The 25105-nt window shown below is 37.0% G+C and overlaps 1 protein-coding gene across 3 annotated transcripts in view; it reads right to left on the bottom strand.

Annotated features, from left to right (window-relative positions):
* The window catches only part of Tmod3 (tropomodulin 3), a 76564-nt gene that overhangs the window by 40486 nt on the left and 10973 nt on the right, over positions 1-25105 (bottom strand). For 2 of the 3 annotated variants that reach the window (XR_003301128.1, XM_026392584.1), the window contains exon 2: positions 7811-8003. Coding sequence is in view for 2 of the 3 variants with exons in the window: in XM_026392584.1 (XP_026248369.1) it covers positions 7811-7936 (126 nt within the window). In the remaining variant the exon portion in view is untranslated. Of the gene's footprint in view, positions 1-7810; positions 8004-11594; positions 11661-25105 lie in introns of those variants that run through there. The other variant, XM_026392592.2, reaches the window with a different exon arrangement.

The raw sequence follows: 25105 nt of genomic DNA, 5'->3' as shown, positions 1-25105 counted from the left end.
TAGAAAAAGAAGAACAAACCAGCAGCAAATACAGTAGAAGGCAAGAATTAATTAAAATTAGAGCTGAAATCAATGAAATAGAAACAATCGAAAAAATTGACAAAACTAAAAGTTGGTTCTTTGAAAAAATAAATAAGATTGATAGACCACTAGCCACACTAACAAAGAGAAGAAGAGAGAGAACCCAAATTACTAGCTTATGGGATGAAAAAGGCAACATCACAACAGACAATTCAGAAATACAGAAGATAATTAGAAATTATTTGGAAACCCTATACTCTAATAAAATAGAAGATAGTGAAGGCATCGATAAATTCCTTAAGACATAAGAACTACCCAGATTGAGTCAGGATGATATAAACAACCTAAACAGACCAATAGCATGTGAGGAAATAGAAGAAGCCATCAAAAGACTACCAACCAAGAAAAGCCCAGGACTGAATGGATATACAGCAGACTTTTACAAGAACTTTAAAGAAGAACTAATACCAATACTCTACAATCTATTTCAGGAGATAGAAAAAGAGAGAGAACTTCCAAATTCATTCTATGAGGCCAATATCATCCTGATCCCCAAACCAGATAAAGACACCTCAAAGAAAGAAAACTACAGACCAATATCCCTAATGAATTTAGATGCAAAAACCCTCAATAAAATTCTGGCAAATCGGATACAAAAACATATCAAAAAGATCGTGCACCATGATCAAGTAGGATTCATCCCTGGGATGCAAGGCTGGTTCAATATACGGAAATCAATAAACGTTATTCACCACATCAATAGACTTAAAGATAAGAACCATATGATTATCTCAATAGACACAGAAAAAGCATTCGACAAAGTACAGCATCCCTTTATGTTCAAAACACTAGAAAAGCTAGGGATAACAGGAACTTACCTCAACATTGTAAAAGTTATATATGCTAAGCCTCAGGCTAGCATCATTCTAAATGGAGAAAAATTGAAGGCATTCCCTCTAAAATCTGGAACAAGACAGGGATGCCCTCTCTCACCACTTCTATTCAATATAGTTCTCAAAATACTGGCCAGAGCAATTAGAGAGACAAAAGAAATTAAAGGCATTTAGATAGGAAAAGAAGAACTTAAATTATCACTATTTGAGGATGATATGATCCTATACCTAGAAGACACAAAAGGGTCTACAAAGAAACTACTAGAGCTAATAAATGAATTCAGCAAAGTGGCAGGATATAAAATCAACACGCATAAATCAAAGGCATTCCTGTATATCAGCGACAAATCTTCTGAACTGGAAATGAGGAAAACCACCCCATTCTCAATATCCTCAAAAAAAAATACATACTTGGGAATCAACCTAACAAAGAGGTGAAAGATTTATACATTGAAAACTACAGAACCCTAAAGAGAGAAATAGAAGAAGATCTTAGAAGATGGAAAAATATACCCTGTTCATGGATAGGCAGAACTAACATCATCAAAATGGCGATATTACCAAAAGTACTCTATAGGTTCAATGCAATGCCAATCAAAATCCCAACGGCATTTCTTGTAGAAATAGATAAAGCAATCATGAAATTCATATGGAAAAATAAAAGACCCAGAACAGCAAAAGCAATTCTAAGCAGGAAGTGTGAAATCAGGAGGTATAGTGATACCAGATTTCAAACTGTACTACAGAGCAATAGTAACAAAAACAGCATGGTACTGGTACCAAAACAGGCAGGTGGACCAATGGTACAGAATAGAGGATACAAAAACCAATCCACAAAATTCCAACTATCTTATATTCGATAAAGGGGCTAAAAGCATGCAGTGGAGGAAGGATAGCATCTTCAACAAATGGTGCTGGGAAAACTGGAAATCCATATGCAACAAAATGAAACTGAATCCCTTTCTCTCACCATGCACAAAAGTTAACTCAAAATGGATCAAGGAGCTTGATATCAAATCAGAGACTCTGCGTCTGATAGAAGAAAAAGTTGGCTCCGATCTACATATTGTGGGGTCGGGCTCCAAATTCCTTAATAGGACACCCATAGCACAAGAGTTAAAAACAAGAATCAACAAATGGGACTTACTCAAACTAAAAAGTTTTTTTTCAGCAAGAGTAACAATAGATGGGGCTGGGGATGTGGCTCAAGTGGTAGCACGCTCGCCTGGTATGCGTGCGACCCGGGTTCGATCCTCAGCACCACATACCAACAAAGATGTTGTGTCCGCCGAGAAGTGAAAAATAAATATTAAAAATTCTCTCTCTCTCTCTCTCCTCTCTCACTCTCTCTTTAAAAAAAAAATTAAAAAAAATAAAATAAAATATAGCTATTACTTATAAAAAAAAAAGAGTAACAATAGAGAGGTAAATAGGGCGCCTATATCCTGGGAACAAATCTTTACTCCTTACACTTCAGATAGAGCCCTAATATCCAGAGTATACAAAGAACTCAAAAAATTAAGCAATAAGAAAACAAATAACCCAATCAACAAATGGGCCAAGGACCTGAACAGACACTTCTCAGGAGGATATACAATCAATCAACAAGTACATGAAAAAATGCTCACCATCTCTAGCAGTCAGAGAAATGCAAATCAAAACCACCCTAAGATACCATCTCACTCCAGTAAGATTGGCAGCCATTATGAAGTCAAACAACAGCAAGTGCTGGCAAGGATGTGGGGAAAAGTGTACACTTGTACATTGCTGGTGGGACTGCAAATTGGTATGGCCAATTTAGAAAGCAGTATGGAGATTCCTGGGAAAGCTGGGAATGGAACCACCATTTGACCCAGCTATTGCCCTTCTCGGACTATTCCCTGAAGACCTTCAAAGAGCGTACTATAGGGATACTGCTACATTGATATTCATAGCAGCACAATTCACAATAGCTAGACTGTGGAACCAACTTAGATGCCCTTCAATAGATAAATGGATTAAAAAAATGTGGCATTTATACACAATGGAGTATTACGCAGGACTAAAAAATGACAAAATCATGGAATTTGGAGGGAAATGGATGGCATTAGAGCAGATTATGCTAAGTGAAGCTAGCCAGTCCCTAAAAAACAAATGCCAAATGTCTTCTTTGATATAAGGAGACCAACTAAAAACAGAGCAGGGAGGAAGAGCATGAGAAAAAGATTAACATTAAACAGGGACGAGAGGTGGGAGGGAAGGGGAGAGAGAAGAGAAATTGCATGGAAATGGAAGGAGACCCTCATTGTTATACAAAATTACATATAAGAGGATGTGAGGGGAAAGGGAAAAAAAAATCAAAGGAGAGAAATGAATTACAGTAGATGGGGTAGAGAGAGAAGATGGGAGGGGAGGGGAGGGGGTAGTAGAGGATAGGAAAGATAGCAGAATATAACAGTCACTAGTATGGCAATATGTAAAAACGTGGATGTGTAACCGATGTGATTCTGCAATCTGTATACGGGGTAAAAATGGGAGTTCATAACCCACTTGAATCAAATGTATGAAATATGATATGTCAAGAGCTTTGTAATGTTTTGAACAACCAATAAAAAAAAAAGATCAACCACAAAGGAGGCCTGTTCCTTTGTTGTTTATGGGACTATATAAAAGAAAAACAAGATTTCTACCTTTAGACTTTGAAATCAAGTTAACAGTGTTATATGAAGAATCCATTCCTAGTCTATCTGTAAATCCTATCCATTTTTACTTTGTAAAGAACTCAATCATCATTTTTCCATTTGTAACATCATTACTTTGATCCAAACTATGATCCAAGATTGCCTGGAATGTTACATTAGCATTCCAACTGATCTTCCTGTTTCAGGTGCCCAATCCTCCTCATTCCTCACTCTTACTCCCTAATCTGTGACCCTAACCTCTTCTCATATATCCTCTCTATTCTATTCAGACTAGACATTTTTTTTCTCTTCCTGTACTTGTGATATCCTTCTATCACAAGGCCTTTTTGTATACCTGGAAGACTATCTTTTTTTCTTCTCATTTTTTTTTAAATTTTTAATATTTATTTTTTAGTTCTCGGCGGACACAACATCTTTGTTGGTATGTGGTGCTGAGGATCAAACCCGGGCCGCACGCATGCCAGGCGAGCGCGCTACCGCTTGAGCCACATCCCCAGCCCTTTTCTTCTCATTTTTTAAGACTGCAGTTCCATGACCCCAAGGGAAGCTTTTTCTACCCGTGATTGTAACTCACAGATCCTAGTGTTCATCATTCTTCTAACATGGTATGATTATTTGATTAAAATCTAATTCCTGCACAGGGAGCACTCTTGTATATCTGAGTCTAGTATACTATATGTATACTAGATCTACCTCAAACATTTAATGAGTAAAGATTTTAGAATACTTTTAAAGAAAAATGCTCACTGAGGCAAATTAATAAAGAAATTATTTTCTTCCCACATCAAAAAGCATTTGTATTGCTATTTTATAATGGTAGTAGTAATGAAGTTGCATTATGCCACCTGGCTGCTCAAGCTCCTATGAAACATATAGTTTTAAAATATGTTAGCTGAAATCCTGGTTCCTTAAATAGTCTTTGACCACAAAGTAAATGGCAGCTCACTGGTTTCAGAGGCTATAAACCCACACACTAAGCTTCATTAGAAGTATATTCTAATCAAGAATCCACCCCCCTCTCAATGCTGGGGATCAAACTCAGGGCCTTGTGTATGGTAGGCAAATGCTCTACCACTGAGCCACACTAGCAGTCCACTGTAGGGTAATACTGTTGTAGCAATATATTCCCAGCCTTGGAAACGAATAAAACAGCTTTAACTTACACTGGCTGTCTTTTGGAAATAGATGTTTTATGAAAATGTAGTGAGTTACCAAGTAAATACAACTAAGTGCAGCATAAATACAATAAAATAGCCCTTTAATATAACAAGATGCCATTCATACCTTCCTATGCTCTCATCCTACCATTTGAGACTTGGTAAGTTACAGAGTCTCTAGTAGAGGCAGCTGCAACTACCCTTGTCCTCTTTTTCTACCCGATACTTTACTTGAACTCTCAAAAAACATTATAGGACAAGTGGCATGCTGTCAATAAACATCACTGTTTTCCTGGTTTGACTAATAGTATCTGAGGATGAAGGAATTTCAAATGGGGTTGGGAAATGTACAAAATACATTCAGAGATTAGAGCTCAACCTCCCCATACAAGAAGTAGGCCAAGGATTTGCAAATAAGAAAATGGAAGTGGAGAGATTTTAGACGCATATCACAGTATATGAGTTCAAGAGGAGACTCACTATGGTTTAACAGAAAGACTGCCAGATCCCTGATGTCAAGCAGGCAGTGAAGGATCTAATCTCAGTTCTTTCCCTAACTATAATACTGAGGCAAGTCACCTCTTTTGTTTCACATCTGTAAAACAGAGGGCAGGGACTAGAGTGTTTTTCAACCAGGGGCTTTTTGTTTCCCAGAGAATAGATACCTTGGTAATGTTTTGAGAAATTTTTGCTTGTTAAACAGGGGGGTTGGAGTATTAATCACTTTTTTTTTTTTTTTACTTTCTATATTTTATGATGCTTTTACATTTTAGGGACCTTACAAATCCTGAAGAGATGGCCCCTTCCAGTGTTAGCTAATTCCTAGAGATAGCATTAACCCTACTTTCCACCCAGACCTACCAATTGCATAACTTTCATATGCAAACCAGTCAATACAGGTCTCTGGATCCCAATAATCTTAGTTATCTAACCCTTACACCTCATGCCAATATTTCCCCTACTCTAATAACCTAAGGCAAGGTATGAGGCAACTAAGTACTAATTCTATAGTCTGGAGCCTGTGGTCTCATTCATTTATTCATTCCCTCAGAAACTGCAATAAAGGCTCTAGACCATGGTTGCTCCTTTTTCCTTCTTTCTGACCAAATAAAATGCTTTCTCATGTGTCCCTGCCTGGACCGCTTCCAGCTCCTGGACCATGCATAATAAATTCTTTTTTTCAAGGCAGTTGTTTCTGTGTCTGTTATTTTACCACCTGATTAAAACAATACCTCAGGTACAGTTCAAAATGGTGGGGAGGTGGGGTGGTGTGCTATTGGCATGTACTGAGCCAGGAATGCTGTTAAATACTCTGTAATACATAGGACAGTCCCTCACAACAAAAAAATCATACAGTCCCAATGTCAATAGTGCCAAGGTTAAAAAAAAACAAAAACTTGATTACAATGCCAAGCATGGTGGCACACAACTGTGATAATCCCAATAAATCAGGAGGCTGAGACAGGAGGATCCTAAGTTTAAGGCCAGCCTCAGCAACTTAAGCATCCCTAGGTTCAATCCCCATTATCAAAAACAAAAACAACCTAGACTACATAAACTTGTGTGTTCATTCCAGTTCTAAAATCATTTGATTTAAAGAGGGTTAACAGGTTGAACTGCCTATAGAATGTAGTGCTGAGACATGATAGAAACAGCACTATTTTTCTGAATAATCCCTCAGACTTAGGCATACTGATAATTTTTCCTTATAACACTGATTTTGGTCAAGAGAATTTGATCTTTGGAAGTGTGGCTCAATGGTACAGTGCATGCTTAGCATACTCTGGGTCCTAAGTTCAAGCCCCACCCCCCCAAATAAAACAAAACCAAAACTCTACCTCAATTTGTTTTGTTTTGGTACTAGGGATTAAACCCAGGGATAAAACCACTGAACTATATCCCCAGACCTTTTTATTTTTTATTTTGAGACAGATAAGGTCTTGCTAAATTGCTTAGAGCCTTGCTAAATTGCTGAGGCTGGCTTTGAACTTGTAATCCTTCTCTCTCAGCCTCCCAAATTGCTGGGGTTACAGGCATATGCCATAGTACCTGGCTTACCTCAATTCTTAAAGGGCACTTAAAAAATCAATGCCTGGGCATAAAAAAAGTGGTAAATTCTAGCAAATAACCAATATTTTTAGGTTCTCTCCTGTTGCCTGTCCTTTCATAAATGAACAATTCAAGGATTAAGAGTCTCTACTTTGCCTTGTGCAATTTGTAAAACAAATAACATTTACTTTGAAAATGGTTCAATTGTAAGATGGTGCAGAAAGTGAACCCAATACAATCATTCAGGTTTTCACTTTCAGTATAGTATTCAATAAATTATATGAGACAGTCAACGTTTTTAAAAACAGGCTCTGTATTATATAATTTTGTTCAACTATAGACTAACTGTTCTGAGAATTTTTAAGGTAGGCTAGGCAAAGTTAAGATGTTTAAGAAGTTAGGTATATTAAAGGCATTTTGACATAATATTTACAATTTAAGATGGGTTTGTAGGGATGCAATGCTATAAAGTCAAATAGCACTCAGGTATATAGATCTGCTCCACAGTCAACTGTTGTACTGCTTTTGAGAGGCTCCTCAGATCTGTTCTACCAAGGACTAGAAACACCCTTTGGTCAGCATCTCTCAGCAAGGTAACAATTAGGTTTAAGGTCATGAAGAACTTTCTAGAGGCACTGTACACTGGAGCCATACTATTCTAGAGTCTCTGAAGAGACAGAAGAGATCAGTATATAAAAGAGCTAGTCATTTGCTATACTTAACCAAAAATATTCTTCCCTGCACAGAAAGAAAAGATTTGTTAGAGGAGAAACAAATTCAGGAGATGTTTAAACACAACAATGATAGAGATGATAGTTTAGAATAGTCATGTCATAAAGATGTAGAGGCAAAAGTGGGAGAACTGGAGAGGAAGCAAAAAGCAAGTTCATCTGGATAAAGAAGAAGAAGAAAGCTCCAAGAGAAAGGCATGAGAAAGCAAACTGCTAAAGACAGCTACTTTGTTTCAAAGGGGTTGAAGAGTTATTTCTTTTCCTCTGCTAAAACCTACCTCAGGGTCAAGATCATCCAGAACAGTTTCTAGTTGTTTCAGTTCTATTTCTGACAGATTTTCAAGAAGCTCATCTTCATCCAGGTCCTTGTATTTTTCTAAGTCCTTGCGGAATGGTAGTGCCATGATCTGCAGTGTAGGAACTCACTTGCTACTCAGTATAGTCAGAAGTGATTTCTACTTTTCCTTAAAGCTATGGAGAGAAGAAACAAAAACATTTTAAGTATTATGTCATCTCACCTGTTTACATCTATTATTATGAAAGTAAAATGCTATTTTCGTGTGTCTTATATTACTCAATCATGTATCACATGCTACTCTTAGCTATAACCATTTGTCTTTTGTTGGCAAAATAATCAACTGGGAAAAAACAGGAGGGAATAAATACGTTAAAACAGCTATTTGGGGCCTGGGGTTGTGGCTCAGTGGTAGAGAATTTACCTAGCTGTGTGAGGCACTGGGTTCAATTCTTAGCACCACATATAAATAAAATAAAGGTAATGCCCATCTTAAATTAAAAAAATATATAATAGCAACAGCTACTTGATAGATTTTTAGATAACTGATAATTAGATAATTTTAGATAATTTTCTGATACACTCTACTTCCTCTCTTGCTTTCATGGATAAATTGCCAGACTCTTCTCTAAGGCCAACCATGCCTTCTTGTAATCAGAACCCATCCTTATTCATTTATACAAGATTACTCTATTGTGCTCTGTCTCTACTGGATCATGTCCATTAGCATAGAGACTATAATGTATCACCCAAATTAAAAACAAGTTTTCCCTCAACTTCACATTCCTTTCCAAACACTGCTCTGTGTCTTGGCCCCCCCCTTTAGAGCAAAACTCCTTCCAAGAATCACTATATTTAGTACTTCAAGTCCTTATTCTTACAAATCTTTTCCAATCTAGCTTTCATCCCCACCCCTCACTTCATTCAAACTGATCTCATCAGCAATGACCTGCACTGTGCCAAATCCAACTGTCAATTCTTAGTCCTCATCTCATGAGAGCTATCAGAAGCCACACTTGATAATAAAACAATTTCCTCATTTGGTTTTGGGGACAGTATTTTTTGTCCTCCATTATTTCCCTGGCTGCTCCATTTCATTCTGTTCTGCTAGTTCCTCTTCACCCTCCTCATTTTTAAATGTTAGAAAGCCTTCAGGACTTAGTTTCTTGGTTCTCTTTCTAGACTCACTCCTTGTGATTTCATATAGTGACAACTCTCAAATTTATATCTCCAATTTGGACCCTTCTCCTCCACACTTAAAAATAACTTATCTAGGGATGGGGTTGTGGCTCCGTGATAGAGCACTTGCCTAGAATGTCTGAGGCACTGGGTTCAATCCTCAGCACCACATAAAAAATGAATAAAATAAAGGTCCATCAACATCTAAAAAAATATTTTAAAAAAAACCTTACCTAGTCAGACATAATGGCACATAACTATAACCCTACTAATTTGTGAGGCTAAGGCAGGTTGATAATGAAGGTTCATGTCAGAAGTTTCCACACATTAGAGATACTTCATGTTGCCCTTCCTCTCTAACCCTAGTTCAAAACTCAAAAGAATGACAATTCTAAGTACTGGCAAAGACACGGAGCAACTGGAACTCTCATAAAGTTGCCAGTGGAGAACAAACTGAATCAACTATTAAAAACTATTTTAACAGTATCTGCAAAAACTAAACAAAAACATACTATAATGACACAGAAATTTCATTCCTAGTTGGATACCCAAGAGAAATGGCTACTCATATTCATAAAAATCATGTACAAAAATCTTTATAGGAGCTTTATTCATAATATGCCTAAACTGGAAATGACCAAATGTCCATCAACAGTTTACACAAATCAATTTATGTAATGGACTATTACATAGTTATAAAAGGCAAGTAATGATATATACAAAAAGAATGAAATCTCATATGCATTGAGAGAAATTTTTTAAAAATTAGAAAATAATATGTACTACTTACTTTCATTCTATGAAATTCAAGAATAGGCATAACTAATCCATAGGAATGAAAATCATAATAGGGGATATTGATTAGGTAGGGTCATCAGAGAACATTCTGGGATGATGAAACTATGTTATATTCTTGAATTGGGAAGCAGTTATATAGGTACATACAGATACAGAAAATTCATTAAACTGTACATTTAAGACTTTCTCTTTTTACTTTTAAATTATATGTCAAAATACATGTTTGTTTTATATGATTATGTTAAAAATTAAGTTTCCACAAACTTGGAAAAAACTGCTTTTTTCTGCAGCCATGATAGTAAGTAGTCATCAAAAAAAAAAAAAAAAAAAAAAAAAGATCAACAATTTGCCTTTACAAGATCATCACAAGTCACTGTTAATGGCTCACTTCTGAAAGTCAGTCAGGAATAGAGTAACTCCAGTAAACACTCCTTGAGTTCCAGCTAACCAATCATGATCATGCTTTTTCAGATGTCATCCCATGATAGCCTCTGAACTTTCCCCAATCCTTGAGTTCCACACTTCCCCCAAATCCTACTTAAAAAAAAAAAAAAAAAAAAAACACAAACAAACAAATGGTCTCTTCTGCTCAGAAAAACTATGCCTGGTCAGAACAGTTTTCCCTTAAGGGTAAACACTAAATTTAGTTTTGCTTTTTTGTTTCAGATATTGACTGGGGGGGGGGGGGTATCATCAACTTTTCATGCTGAAGAAAACTTTTAGTGTGATTACATTTGTTTGTTTTTAAATAAAAGTGTTTCATTTTGTTGTTTGTGGGATGGAACCCAGGGGTGCTCTACCACTGAGCTACATACCCAGCCCTTTTATTCTTTTGAGACAGGGTCTAAGTTGCCCAGGGTACCCTCAAATTTGTGATTCTCCTCGTCTCAGCCTCCCAAATTGCTGGTATTACAAGGGTATATCATCAAGTCTGGAAGAAGGGCTTCACTGTTGACAGATACTAAATAGTGGTTAAGATCAAAATAGTCCTTCTGGACAATATCCATGTAATTTTTTGGAACTGAATTTGGTTCACTATTCAATAATTTCATAAATATCTGCTTCAATTTATTTTGGTAAATATTTTTCAAATAGGGGGCTAGGGTTGTAGCTCAGAGCCTGGAATGCTTGCCTAGCATGTGTGAGACACTGGGTTTGGTCCTCAGCACCACATAAAAATCAATAAAATAAAGTTATAGTTGTCCATCTAAAACTAAAAAAAAAATATTTACAATTTTTTTTCCAAATAAATATTCCTTTTCCTTTTTTGTTAAAATAAATTATCTCTGCCTGGGATTTTAACATTTAAAATGTCTAAATGTTCTCTTATTTAACGTTAGGCTTGAGTTTCATCTTTGCTGTTCTGAGGAACATTCACATTGATGAAAAAGGCTTAAGTAAAGAAAGACTTCCATTTATTCCTGGGATTGCTACACCACAGGTTGAATAAAAGTATCTGTCAGCATAGTGTGGTGAATTCCTCAATTGAAAAGGAGTATTCAGAGTCTCATAAGATCTCCCTGGGCATCTCACAGTGTCTGGTACCACAGCAAACCTTGACTCTAAATGACTGCTTCGCCTCTGTGCCCATAGGTATTGGTACCGAAGCAAGCTGTACAGGTGGAAGAAAAAATGCAGTCAAAGAAAAGAAAAAGTCTCATAGGTTATTTCCTCTTTACCAGTTTATGATTCTAAACACTGATTATAACCAAAAAATTTATTCAGTGTCTTCTTAGGGCTGCTATAGCCAAACTTTATAAACTGGGTAGTTTATAAACAATAGTTCTTACAGTTCTGAAGCTGGGGAAGTCCAAGATCAAAAGCCAGGAGATTCAGAGTCTGGTGAGGGTTCACTTTCTGATTCATAGAGGGTGGTTTCCAGCTGTGTCCTTGTGAGGCAGAAGAGGAAAGGCAGTGCTCTGGAACCTCTTTTATAAGGGCCCTAATTCCATTCATAAGGGCTCTGCCCTCATTTCCAAATCACCTTCTATAGGCCCCACTTCCTTAATATCATCACATTGGTGATTATGTTTTCAACAATGAATTTGGGGGAAGAGACACAAACATTCATACCACATTCAGTGTCACTGTGCATATAGTATTTACCTTCTAAAAAAGGAAACTCATTTTATTTTAGCTGTTTGTATTATATATTACTTTTATAGTAGGTAAGATTTTTTATATAAATACATAAAAAATAAACTAGATGCTATATCTAACAATTTATGTACAATAAAACCTAAAAGACAGTGCTTTTGAGATGGTATTTTTGAGATGCAATGGTACACCCAGATGTAGGCACATCTGATATAGTTGCTTTGTACACAGAAGCTTGTAAAAATGGTGGCTGATTATTATGCATAAAAGCTATACAGAAACTAACCAACTCAGAGTAGCCTTGCCTTTGTTACTGACGCCATCTTGAATTTTTGTTTTGTTTGTTTATTTTTGGTATGGGGACTGAACTGAGCCACATCCCCAGATTTTTTTTTTTTTTTTTAATTTCAAGACAGGGTCTCTCTAAGTTGCTATGGCCTCACTAAGTTGCTGAGACTGGCTTTGACCTTGTGATCCTCCTGCCTCAGCCTCCAGAGGCACTGGGATAACAGATGTGCGCTACCATGCTCATCTTATTTATTTACTTTTGATTTTTTGAGACAGAATATTTCTAAGTTGCTAAGGATCTTGTAAATTGCTGAGACTGGCTAGGAAGATATGATCCTCCTGATGCACCCTCCCATGTCACTGGGATTGCAGGCATGCATCACTGCACCTGACTGCCATCTTCAGTTTTTTTTTAAATGAGATCTGTAGATCCCCAAAGCCAAAGGAAAGAAAATTAAATCTGAAGTCTAATGGCAGAAAAACTTGTTAAGGCCAGAACAAAAAGGAATTTAATTAGAGCAGGATAGGGATGGCAAGCTTAAGGAAGAAAGCAGTCAAATCATTTCTGTGACTATTACGAGAAAATATTTAACAGGTTGCTCACGCCACTTCAGAAACTATCTTTCAGTGAGACCCTACTGAGAGAGTCTTTGGTTCCCATGCGAGTAACCCTCTTTCTTTTCTGGCTCAAAGCTCAAGCCAGCTCCGACTCCTATCCCATCTCCTCTCTTTTTTTTTTTTTTGGTAGAGTTGTAGCATCAGAGATAAAGCCAAGGTCAGAGAGAGGAAGCCACCCTGTGGTGCATACCAAAGATGAATGCCAAAACAGTCACACCCTGAGCATACCCAGTTTCTCAGCACCAAATATTTTCAGCCTTTTTTGTTTGTTTGTTTCTTTAATAGACCAGGAAATGATGAAGCTTCTTTAAAAGTTTGCTGTGAACTCAAAATATCTTAAAAAAGAAATGACATCATATGAACAAGTCTTCAGGGTAATGAAGTTACAGAGCTCTTTATCTCAGCTGGTCAGCATGACTGGTGGACCAAAAAGAAGAAAAAAAAAAGGGAGGGAGGAGGTAGCTTGCAGGAAAACTTATCAGTGCTCAGCCATCAATCAAAACATACAATCCACTCCAAATGTATAAAGGAGAGATTAATCTTAGGGTTTTCTTTCTCTCTCCCAAAGGGAAGTATTGTTATGACTCATTCTTCCTCTTGCAAGAATTTTCTTAATCCACCAAGTTAGTGAGCACTGAAGTATACACAAAATCCTAAAATAAACAAAGGCTGGGTCTAAAAGAAATCGTACTGAAAGCCAGATGAATCTTATGCAGTGAACAAAAAGTAATTATCTTTCCTTAGTTTTATCCCTTCTGAATTTCTTGGGCTTCAAATCTGATTTTTTGTTTCATTTTGGTATGGATTCTCAGAATTCTTAAACTTTCCTTTTTGTACTTCACTGATTTTTTCCATCTTTAAATCAATCTCTACTTTTATGTATTTATTTAGTGCCTATCTCATTTAATGTACTGTCTTGGGGTGGGTATAGGACTGGTAAGACATGGGGAAAGAAACCATAGGAATGAAAGAAAAAGAATTGAAGAAAATTGAATAAAACAAGTCGTTTTCTCTCATCCGTTTACAGATGTTTCTGGAACTAGAATTTAAGAGATTATAAAGCTCAAAGATATGGCACAAATACGGTACAGAGATTGTAAAACTCAATTGTAGATATAAGTTCAATGTAAGTACAAACTTAACATTTTTACATTTTCTTTTCATATACTGCTGTTGTCTCTGAATTTACAACAATGGTTACCAAAAAAATTGGGCAAACAGCAAAAATAAACCTGCTTCTCCTCTGGGCCTTCTCCTGCCATTCTCCATCCTAAGAACACAGCCTGAGAGGTGGGCTGAAAAGTAGCCATTACAGGGATGCTTCTTCTCTCTCTCTACTCCATTTTTATATCCAAAAATAGGTATGCAGATCCTGTTTTCTAGTAATGCCATATGATAACAATTGTGTCACAATCATTCTTCAACCAAAAATGTGTTTACATAAATATATTCCCCCAAATGAAAAAAACTGTGCTGGGAGAACATTACTCAATGAAATGTGTCTAGATAAACATGTACATAAGTGTTGTTAGGTTGCTAGTGATACCAGTAGATTCAATGATGAAGAGTTAAAAAGGTGCTGGGTGCAGACTCAGGAGGCTAAAGCAGGAGGATTTTGAGTTCAAGGCCTCAGCAACTTAATGTCTCCCTAAGCAATTTAGCAAGACTGTGTCTCAAAATAAAAAATCAAAAGAGCTGAGGATGTGGCTCAGTGGTAAAGCACCCCTGAGTTCAACTGCAAGTACCATCCCACCAAAAAACAAAAACAACAGTTTAAAAGGCTTCAGAAAAAAATATTTTGAATGAAAGCTGTTCCAGCATTCTGGACATTTTAATAAGGTAAAGTCTTCATAAAACCATGGGGAGAAAGTGTTTTATGGGAATACTCAAACTAATCTAAACTATCAAAATAAACCCATATGATATGGAAAGTATCAGAGAGGTTGTTTTTATAAAAAGATTTCCCAAAATGATTATACAATAAATACAGTGAACACACAGTACATAGCTACTATTGTTATTTATGTTAACCATAAAAAAATGGATGCACGGGCTGGGGATGTGGCTCAAGTGGTAGCGCGCTCGCCTGGCATGCGTGCGGCCCGGGTTCGATCCTCAGCACCACATACAAACGAAGATGTTGTGTCCGCCGAGAACTAAGAAAAATAAATAAATGTTAAAATTCTCTCTCTGTCCCTCTCTCTCTCACTCTCTCTTTAAAAAAAAAAAAAAAAAATGGATGCACTTGGCCAAAATGTCAACACTGTACAGTAGTAAAAATCTTGGGCTGGGGTTGTGGCTCAGTGGTAGAGCGCTCACCTAGCATGCTCAAGGCCCTGGGTTAGATCCTCAACACCACATAAAAATAAATAAATAAATGAGGGGCTGGGGATGTGGCTCAAGCGGTAGAGCGCTTGCCTGGCATGCGTGGGGCCCGGGTTCGATGCTCAGCACCACATAAAACAAAGATGTTGTGTCCGCCGAGAACTAAAAAAAAATAAATATTTAAAATAAATAAATAAATAAACAAAATAAAGGTATTGTGTCTAATCAAAAAAAAATAAATATTAAAAAATCTAAACTAAAAAGTTCTTAAAGTATTACTTATTTTATGTGATTCTACTAGTGTTTCATCTTTCCAGACCAGATTTGGTTTTTGAACCAATCATTTCTCTTCTAATAAAATCCTATTTTTTCCTTTTTTGGGGGAAGGGTGGGTCTAGATGGATCCTAACGGGGATAAGACAATACATTTAAAATTTTAATGGGAAAATCTTCAGTCTTAAAAAGAGATTTTTTATTTATTTTTTCAATTTTAACTACACTATGTAAACTCAAACTTCCTATCTTTGTTATAAGAAAAACCCTCTATCTTTTTGACTACTTGCTGAATACTCCAGAGCCCTTCTCTAAAATCTATAACAAGCCTAAGTACCTAACAGAATTTAATTACCATCAAAAGAGTTAAAAAAAAAAAAAAAAAAAAAACCCAGGGAAAAGCAAAATTCTTTGGGAGAGAAAGCCTACCACTTAGTTTCTAGCATGGAGCTAGGGGTCAGAAGATCTATGTACTTAAAAGTGCTCTGTGTAATTTTTTGAGTTCTTTGTATACTCTGGATATTAGGGCTCTATCTGAAGTGTAGGACATACAATCAATCAACAAGTACATGAAAAAATGCTCACCATCTCTAGCAGTCAGAGAAATGCAAATCAAAACCACCCTAAGATACCATCTCACTCCAGTAAGATTGGCAGCCATTAGGAAGTCAAATAACAACAAGTGCTGGCGAGGATGTGGGGAAAAGGGTACACTTGTTCATTGTTGGTGGGACTGCAAATTGGTGCAGCCAATTTGGAAAGCAGTATGGAGATTTCTTGGAAAGCTGGGAATGGAACCACCATTTGATCCAGCTATTCCCCTTCTCGGTCTATTCCCTAAAGACCTAAAAAGAGCATGCTACAGGGACACTGCTACATCGATGTTCATAGCCACACAATTCACAATAGCAAGACTGTGGAACCAACCTAGATGCCCTTCAATAGATGAATGGATAAAAAAAAATGTGGCATTTATACACAATGGAGTATTACTCTGCATTAAAAAATGACAAAATCATAGAATTTGGAGGGAAATGGATGGCATTAGAGCAGATTATGCTAAGTGAAGCCAGCCAATCCCTAAAAAACAAATGCCAAATGTCTTCTTTGATATAAGCAGAGTAACTAAGAACAGAGTAGGGACGAAGAGCATGAGAAGAAGATTAACACTAAACAGGGATGAGAGGTGGGAGGGAAAGTGAGAGAGAAGGGAAACTGCATGGAAATGGAAGGAGACCCTCAGGGTTATACAAAACTACATACAAGAGGAAGTGAGGGGAAAGGGAAAAATAATACAAGAGGGAGAAATGAATTACAGTAGAGGGGGTAGAGAGTGAAGAGGGGAGGGGAGGGGAAGGGAGGGGGGATAGTAGAGGATAGGCAAGGCAGCAGAATACAACAGACACTAGTATGGCAATATGTAAATCAATGGAAGTGTAACTGATGTGATTCTGCAATCTGTATATGGGGTAAAAATGGGAGTTCATAACCCACTTGAATCAAAGTGTGAAATATGATATGTCAAGAACTATGTAATGTTTTGAACAACCAACAATAAAAAAAAATAAAATATAAAACAAAATAAAAGTGCTCTGTGACTTTAAGCAGGTTCACTGCTCTCAGTTTCCTGAGCTAGATAAAGAACAGAAAAATGTGGAAGGGTTTTAAGAACCAAATGTTCTATGCCCACAACAAACGCTGCAAATCAAACAGCCTTTTCATCACTGAGCACAGGTTCTGCCTCAATCCTTAACGCAGCTACTTACCAACAGATGAAAATTGGCAAAGGGATGAAACCAATTCACTCTATCCCTGGGCTCTACAGACTCGGATATCTTCTGGCTCTAAAGGAAACACCATTTAACACAAAACAACTGACTTACTCTCATCATTGCCAACATGAATAACATATAAATAGAAAAAAATATATGAAAGCTGAATCATGCTAGATACTCAAAAAGAAAAAAAAAAATCAGTAAAGTGATTTGAAAAACAACCAGAACTACACAGATTAAAAAAAGAAAGAGGGGCTGGGGTTGTAGCTCAGTGGCTGAGCACTTGCCTAATATGCGTGAGGTACTGGGTTTCATTCTCATCTCCACATAAAACTAACTAAATAAAATAAAGGTGTTTGTTCATCTACAACTTAAAAAAAAAAGAAAGAAGTGAAAATGGGCCAATGCCATTAAGTAGTAGAGAAAAAAAAAAAGTCAGTGTAATACAGAAAACTGACCACACAAAGCAAATTTCTGTAGCTTGTTTCCTATTTTCTCATTAATCCCATAATAAAATTTAAAGTGTTTCTAGGAAAACAAATTCTCAGCACATAATACACTGTAGGAATGAAAAATAAATAAGTAAAACATAGAAATGAATGTAAAAAGGAGTTTGAGCACAAAATTGAGTATAAATTTTATTAATACAGTGATAATACTAAAGTTAGCACATTCATTTCTGCCTTGGTGATTTCATTCCTCCCCCCCCCCCTTTTGACACTGGAGATTAAACCCAGGGACACTTTACCACTGAGCTACATCCTGAGCTCTCTTAATTTTTCATTTTGAGACAGAGTTTTGCCAAGTTGTTGAGGCTGGGCTTGAACTTATGATCCTCCTGCCTTAGCCTCCCAAATTGTTGGGATTACAGGTATGTGCCATCATGTCTGGCTATTTCATTTTCTCTTATTAAAGTAAATTTAAAAGTATCTAACTACTGTCTGTATTTTGACTACATTTTATAACCAAGTCTTTCAAGAGGATAGTACTAAAGATAGTAGGAGAAAAAAAAAGACTTCAGAAGAAGAAAAATAGATTAAGAAAATGGATTTGGAATTCAGGAAAAGGGACCTTTGGGAAATAAGTCTCATAAAGACTTTTAATTTCCGGTGACATTTTAAGGAGTTTTGGAGAAATCCCCACTCCATTATTCATTCATATTAATTCCTCAAATTTAGCCTACTTTTCTGTAGGTATGAAACTCTAATGGTTAACAAAAGATCTGTAAGGTCTTTTTAAACACTCAAGTTTTAAAAATAAGGGTCTTAACTCTGGAAGGACCTACAAGATTAGAAACAGGATATCTGAGAACATAGAGTGCTACATTTCCAGTGGTACCTTATGAATTTTGAACAATTTTCATTTATTATTTTTTCACTTAAAGGATAATTCAATAATCTGTTGCATTTTGATGATGACTATCAAAAAACAAGAACAAATACTGGTTCTGACTTTTGAATTACGAATACCACAACCTGGTAGTGGCAAAAAGTGCTTTGATGGAGAGCCATTAACCATCAAACAATCCAATTAAAAGAATTTCTGGCGCTGGGATGTAGCTCAGTGTTAGAGTGTGTGCTTAGCACACATGAGGCCCTGGTTTCAGTACTTAGCACTAGAGAAAACATGTAAAAAAACAAAAAGTAGGACATTAATATGTTAAAAAACTAACAATCTATGAAATCAATAACAAAAAATCATTTCGAGATACCAAATTATATATTCTCCCAGATTCCACAGCTTTTGACCAAAGGCTCTACTTAACTGAAACTCTGAAACAGTTTTAGGGTATGTTTTTGTTCTTGCTTGTTTTCCTCAAGACCTGTTCCCTAAGTAAATGTCAAGAGAAACAGCAGGACTTCAAAAGCCCTGTGTCTCTATCCCCTACCCCTTCCTAGGAAAGCTTCCAGGACTAGAGAAATTTCTGGAACCTCATAAAAACAGGAAATAGAAACACTGTTTTATCAAGCCCTCTCTTTCCCAGGCTCCAAACAAAATTCCTTGCTTGTATGACTCTGCACTCCTGTTTTTTTTACTCTAGTGCATCTTGCTTATAGTCACCTCTTTAAACATTTCATTCCTTAGAAAATTTTCTTGTTAGGTTTTTTGGGTGAATTTGATAAAAACTCCCCACTGTTACTAAGAATCACCAGGAATCCTCTGCTCTCCTCAGGCTGACTTCCTCAGTTTACCGTCACTGGATGCCTCACTTATTCTCATGAGAAGTGGTGTACACTTCTCTTCAATAATCCTCTCTACCTACCCCAAATGTCATTTCTCCATTCTATTCAAACCCTTTAGATAGACAGCACAATTTAAAGATAGCTCAAGTCTGTTCTATTCACAGTCTCTCCTAGCTTCTCCCACCCCACCATATCTTTTCGTTGAAAATCAAGGATGCTCAGGGTGTACTAGTTGGCCTCATTACTTGCCACTGATTCATGCGTCTGGTATACCAGCTGGTATGAATGTACTCTCCCTGACAGACAATGCTTCACTCCTACATGGTGAAGGCATTTCATATACATCTTCAGAGACACGGCGTACTCATGACATTTTTAGAGATAATAATGGTACTACTCTAACCAATTCCAGAAATCTGAGGACATACCAAGCTTTTTTATCACAAATTATTTTCAGATTAACAGGGAGAAGCAGTTATAATATAACAGGTATTTGAAGAGGGACAAGCCTATAATTTGCATAATGTGTCTTTTTTTTGAGAGAGAGAGAGAGAATTTTTAAAAAATATTTATTTTCTTTAGTTTTCAACGGACACAACATCTTTGTTTGTATGTGATGCTGAGGATCGAACCCGGGCCACACGCATGCCAGGTGAGCGCGCTACTGCTTGAGCCACATCCCCAGCCCATATAATGTGTCTTGATGCCTCATGGAGGAGGTTAGGGAATATAGTACCACCCAAAGACTGGAATTATAGTATAATTCTTTATCAGGTGGGATAAAAGTATGCACTGACTATCTAAGAAGAGAGAATAAGTGAGCGCCCTGTCAACAGTAGAACAAAAAAGAAGACAATTCTTCAAGAAATGGCATTCCTTACCACCTTGACCCTGGGTTCCCAACTGTAGAGAATTTCATGCTTGGTGAGGTACTATAATATTTTATCCACAATGAATAGCTAAGACAAAAATCAACAGACAGGGAGAACTAGAAAGTAACCACATGGCATCAAGGAGCAACACCCACACAACTTACCATAAGTGATCTTGGGAACAAAAAAGGAAAAAGACCAAGATAACAGTCCTCTCCTAGACCAAAGACAGCATTGAAGAGTTTTTGCTAAGAAAGGTAATTTGGTATCATTCAATTGTACATCCATGTACTAAGACATGGATGAATTTTATGGGATATAATTTGTGCCTTGATAAAACTGTTTTTATAAAAAAGCAATTCAGTGACTTAAGCTGGAATATTTTCATGTGAAGACACATTAACAGTTTACAACGTGGAGTTTTTATTAGAAGTTTCAAGACAGAAGGCACAAAACCTCTGGCATAAAAGTGAAAATTTCTCATTATATTAACATAGGGGAGTTCATTATAAATGATAAAAAAGCCCTGAAATAAAGCCTTTGAAAATGCATATATGGGGGAATGGGGAAAGATTGATTAAAGGGTACTAAGTTACAATTAGGAACAAGAAGTTTTGTTGTGCTGTGGCATGTAGGGTAACTACAGATAACAAGATACTGTACATTGCAAAAAGCTAGAACAACTTTGAAAGTTTTCACCATAAAAACATAATAAACATGGGGCTGGGGTTGTGGCTCCTAGCATGTGCAGGGCGCTGGGTTTGATCCTCCACAGCACATTAAAAAAAAAAAAAAAAGGGGGGGGGGTATTGTGTCCAACTATAACTAAAACAAAATATTTTAAAAAACATAATAAACAAAGAAATAAATGCTTAACCTGATTTAAACATTATGTATTGAACCATTATTGGCACCCCATGAATATGTATAATTTTTATGTATCATTTAAACAATTTTAATGCCAGGTGCAATGGAACATGCCCATAATCCTAGCTACTCAGGAGACTGAAGCAGGAGGATCACAAGTTTGAGGCCAGTCTGGACAACTCAGTGAGACCCTGTCTCATAATAAAAAAGGTTGAGGATGTAGCTCAGTAGTAGAGTGCCCTGGGTTTAATCCCTAGTACTGGGGGGAAGGGCAGACATTTTTTAGGCTGGGGTGTGGTTCAGTGGTAGAGTACTTGCCTAGCATGTCCAAGTCCTGGTATCTTGGTAGGTACATGGTCACTTTTTAAATCTGAAAGACTCAAGTAAATGAAAGAAATGTTTTCCTAAGGTAATTAAGATGTAGCCAGTTTTATTCTGTCATTAAAAATAATTTGCAATTGGTGTCATAAATGTTAATTTTAGAAATAGTCTGACTGCTCTTTTGGGATCTTACAATTAGCCCTCTGCAATCTCCTCTCCTTCCCTACATTAAATTGTTTTTACTTCTATGTGGCTTTGTTGATTTCCTTCATTTGCTATTAAGGGAAAAATGTTCTTTAGCTTCTTTTTAAAGAACCTATGCCAAAGGAGACCTTATACTCTGGGGACAATTAACCAAGCTTCTTGGCCAATAGCAGTGATTTCTGAGACTTTGTCATCAATTCTGCTTTCTTCAGCTATCATCAGTTTTAAATATTCATTTTTTTTCCACCTCCACTCCCTCCCACTTCTCCTTTTCCAGAAACTATCCCCACTACCTGTATGGTCTCAAATTTCAGTAGTTGTATATAGTTTTATTTTTGTGTTGTATATGTATTTTTTTTTTTTGGTTTTTTTTTTTTGGTGCCTGTAACATGAAAAACATTAATATACAATAATAAGAGAGGGCTCAGTATGCTTTACAGTCAATGACAGGAATATGTCTGGTTTTACTGTATTTTAATTGGGCTGAGGTTAGAATAAGTAAAAAAGTATTATTATCCCTTTATTTATCAATGTTACCTCTCTACTGTTCCAAAACTGGGCAATTTCAAAAACAAATGTTAAAAAAAGTTAATTTGAGCCAGGCATGGTAGAGTATGCCTGAAAATCCACTGATTCAAGCGACTAAGGCAGGAGAACCACAAGTTAGAGGCCAGCCTCCACAATTTAGCAAGACCCTTAACAATTCAGCGAGAACTTGTCTTAAAATAAAAAAATAAAAAATTTTAAAAAGGGCTGGAGGACTGGGGATATAAGGGACAGAGCCCTTACCTAACATGTGTGAGGCTCTGGGGAAAAAAGGTAGGAGATAGGGCATGTAGCAATGGTAAAGTGCCTGAGTTCAATTCTACTCCCCAAATAAATAAAAATAGTTAATTTGTGCCAGGCACCACAGCACATACCTGTAATCATAGCTACTCCCCAGCTAATCAGTAGGCCGAGATAAAAGGATTCCAAGTTTAAGGCAAGTCTGGGCAACTTAGCAAGACATTGTCTCAAACTAAATTTGTGTGTGTGTGCGCGTGTGTGTGTGTTGCTGGAGATTGAACCCAGGGCCTTGTACATGCAAGGCAAGCACTCTACCAACTGAGCTATATCCCCAGCCCCTAAAATAAAACATTTTTTAAAAGGGTAATGGATATAGCTCACTGGCAAAGTGCCCCTAGGTTCACTGGTTTTAATCCACAGAACAGGGGGGAAAAAAAAGTTTGCTAGAAATTTCCTATAATTTGCTATAAACTTAAAAAAAAAATTCCAAATAATAAAACAAATTTTAGTAATTTGTTTTAAATTAAATTCAACTTAAATAACCTGCTGTGCCTAAAAGTTAATCCTAATGGTCAAATGTCAGGCAGTTTTAGCAATATATGAGACACCTTTTTTTTTTTTGGTACTAGGGATTGAACCCAGGGGTGCTTTGCCATTGAGCCACATCACTAGCCCTTTTTATTTTTATGGTACTGAGGATTGAACCAGGGGCACTTAACCACTGAGCCACATCCCCAGCCCTTTTTTAAAAATATTTTTATTTAGAGACGGTCTTGCTGAGTTGCTTAGGGCCTCAATAAATTGCTGCGGCTGGCTTTGAACTCATAATCCTCCTGCCTCAGCCTCCAGAGCCACTGGGATTACAGCCATGCTTTATTTTTTATTTGGAAACAGTCTTTCTAAGTCAGTCAGAGTCTTGTTACTTTTGTTGAGGCTGGCCTCAAACCTCCAATCCTCCTGCCTTGTCCTCCTGAGTTTCAGGAATTATAGGCTGGTGCCACTGCACCCAGTGAGACACATCTAGTTTTTAGTTATTAATCTCCTAGGTACGGGACAGATACAAAAAAGGCATCTGGTCACTTCCTTCTCACCTTTGTATCAGAGTAAGCAAGTTTTGGGATAATTAAATCCAAACTTACCCCAGCCCTTGTAAAGTACACAGCCTCAGCAAGCCTTTAACAACACCCCATCTCTCATAGGTGTTTGGTACAGCAGTCATCCCAAATCCAAGCAAGACAGATCAAATCTAATCTATGAATCTGGAAAGCTAGGAGACAAGATCTAAATTGAGAGATCACGTATCATCAAATCTGAAGGCAGGAAATGGGGTTATGGCTCAGTGGAAAAGCATTTGCCTAACATGTGAGGCACTGGGTTTGAGTCTCAGAGTCTCAGCACTACATATAATAAATGAATAAAATAAAGGTCCATCAACAACTAAAAATATATATTAAAATAATTTTTAAAAAATCTGAAGGTAGCACAATAACAAGCCAAAGTCACATTTACACTGAAGCCAGAGAGGGAAGTGTAAGCCATGAGAATGTAGAAAATGTCAGTCTGCAGTGGAGAGAAAGGGGCTGGACTAGGTAGGAGGGAAAGAGGGAAATAGTATAGGCACTAGCCTTGGGCACAAAATTTAAAAGGGCTCCAAAAAACACAGTAATCAAAACAAATTATACTGTACTGTACACTATTTTTTTAAAGATAGATTTTTAAAATTTTTTAGTTGTTGACAGACATTTATTTCATTTATTTATATGTGGTGCTGAGAACTGAACTCAGAGCCTCACACATGCCAGGCAAGTGTGCTACCGCTGAGCCACAATCCCAGGCCTGTAATGTACACTATTTTTAAAAATCAAAATTAACATCCTGGAATGGAGTAGAGGCACAGAAAGGAGTCAAAAAGAATCTATGCATGGGCTGGGGATGTGGCTCAAGCAGTATCGTGCTCGCCTGGCATGGGTGCGGCCCGGATTCGATCCTTAGCACCACGTACAAAGAAAGATGTTGTGTCTGCCAAAAACTAAAAAATAAATATTAAAATTCTCTCTCTCTCTCTCTCTCTCTCTCTCTCTCTCTCTCTCTCTCTTTCTTAAAAAAAAAAAAAAAAAAAAAAAAAAAAAAAAAGAATCTATGCAGGTCACAGACAGAGGGAGGATGAGGTTTTCCAAGTGCCTATTCTGTGTTTCAGCTGAAGTTCACTTCAGGGAGCTCAGTGGCCTTAACACACATAATCCACCACAACTCCCAACTCTAACACTAGAGCAAGCTAGCTGAAGTGGGTTTGTGTTCCTTGACTAATAAACTCTACTTGGGAAAAACGAGACATGCATATACAGTTATTTTTTTTTTTAATCAAGGCAATATATAATTAGCTGCCAAAAGGACTGGCAATTAGAGCAACATAAATTCAGAGATCAGAGATCACTGTGGGTGGTCAGAGAAAGAAAGATTTAGCTATATGGGGGTGGGATGGGGAAGAAATACACACTAAGCAAAGAGATCAAAGCACAGACAAAAGTGGGCAGGTGTTGGAAGGGGAGCCAGGGACAGAAGTAGTAAAGGAAAGGGAGTGATCTTCATACACCCTATTTTAGAGCCAAAAATCAGTACACCCCCATACTTTATTGTCTGCAATCCTAGACCACACTGTTCATTACACTTTAAATATCCTTTTGCCTCCTTT

This window comes from Urocitellus parryii, chromosome 6, assembly GCF_045843805.1.
Source record: "Urocitellus parryii isolate mUroPar1 chromosome 6, mUroPar1.hap1, whole genome shotgun sequence".
NCBI lineage: Eukaryota > Metazoa > Chordata > Mammalia > Rodentia > Sciuridae > Urocitellus > Urocitellus parryii.
This window is presented reverse-complemented; position numbering and strand designations above follow the sequence as displayed.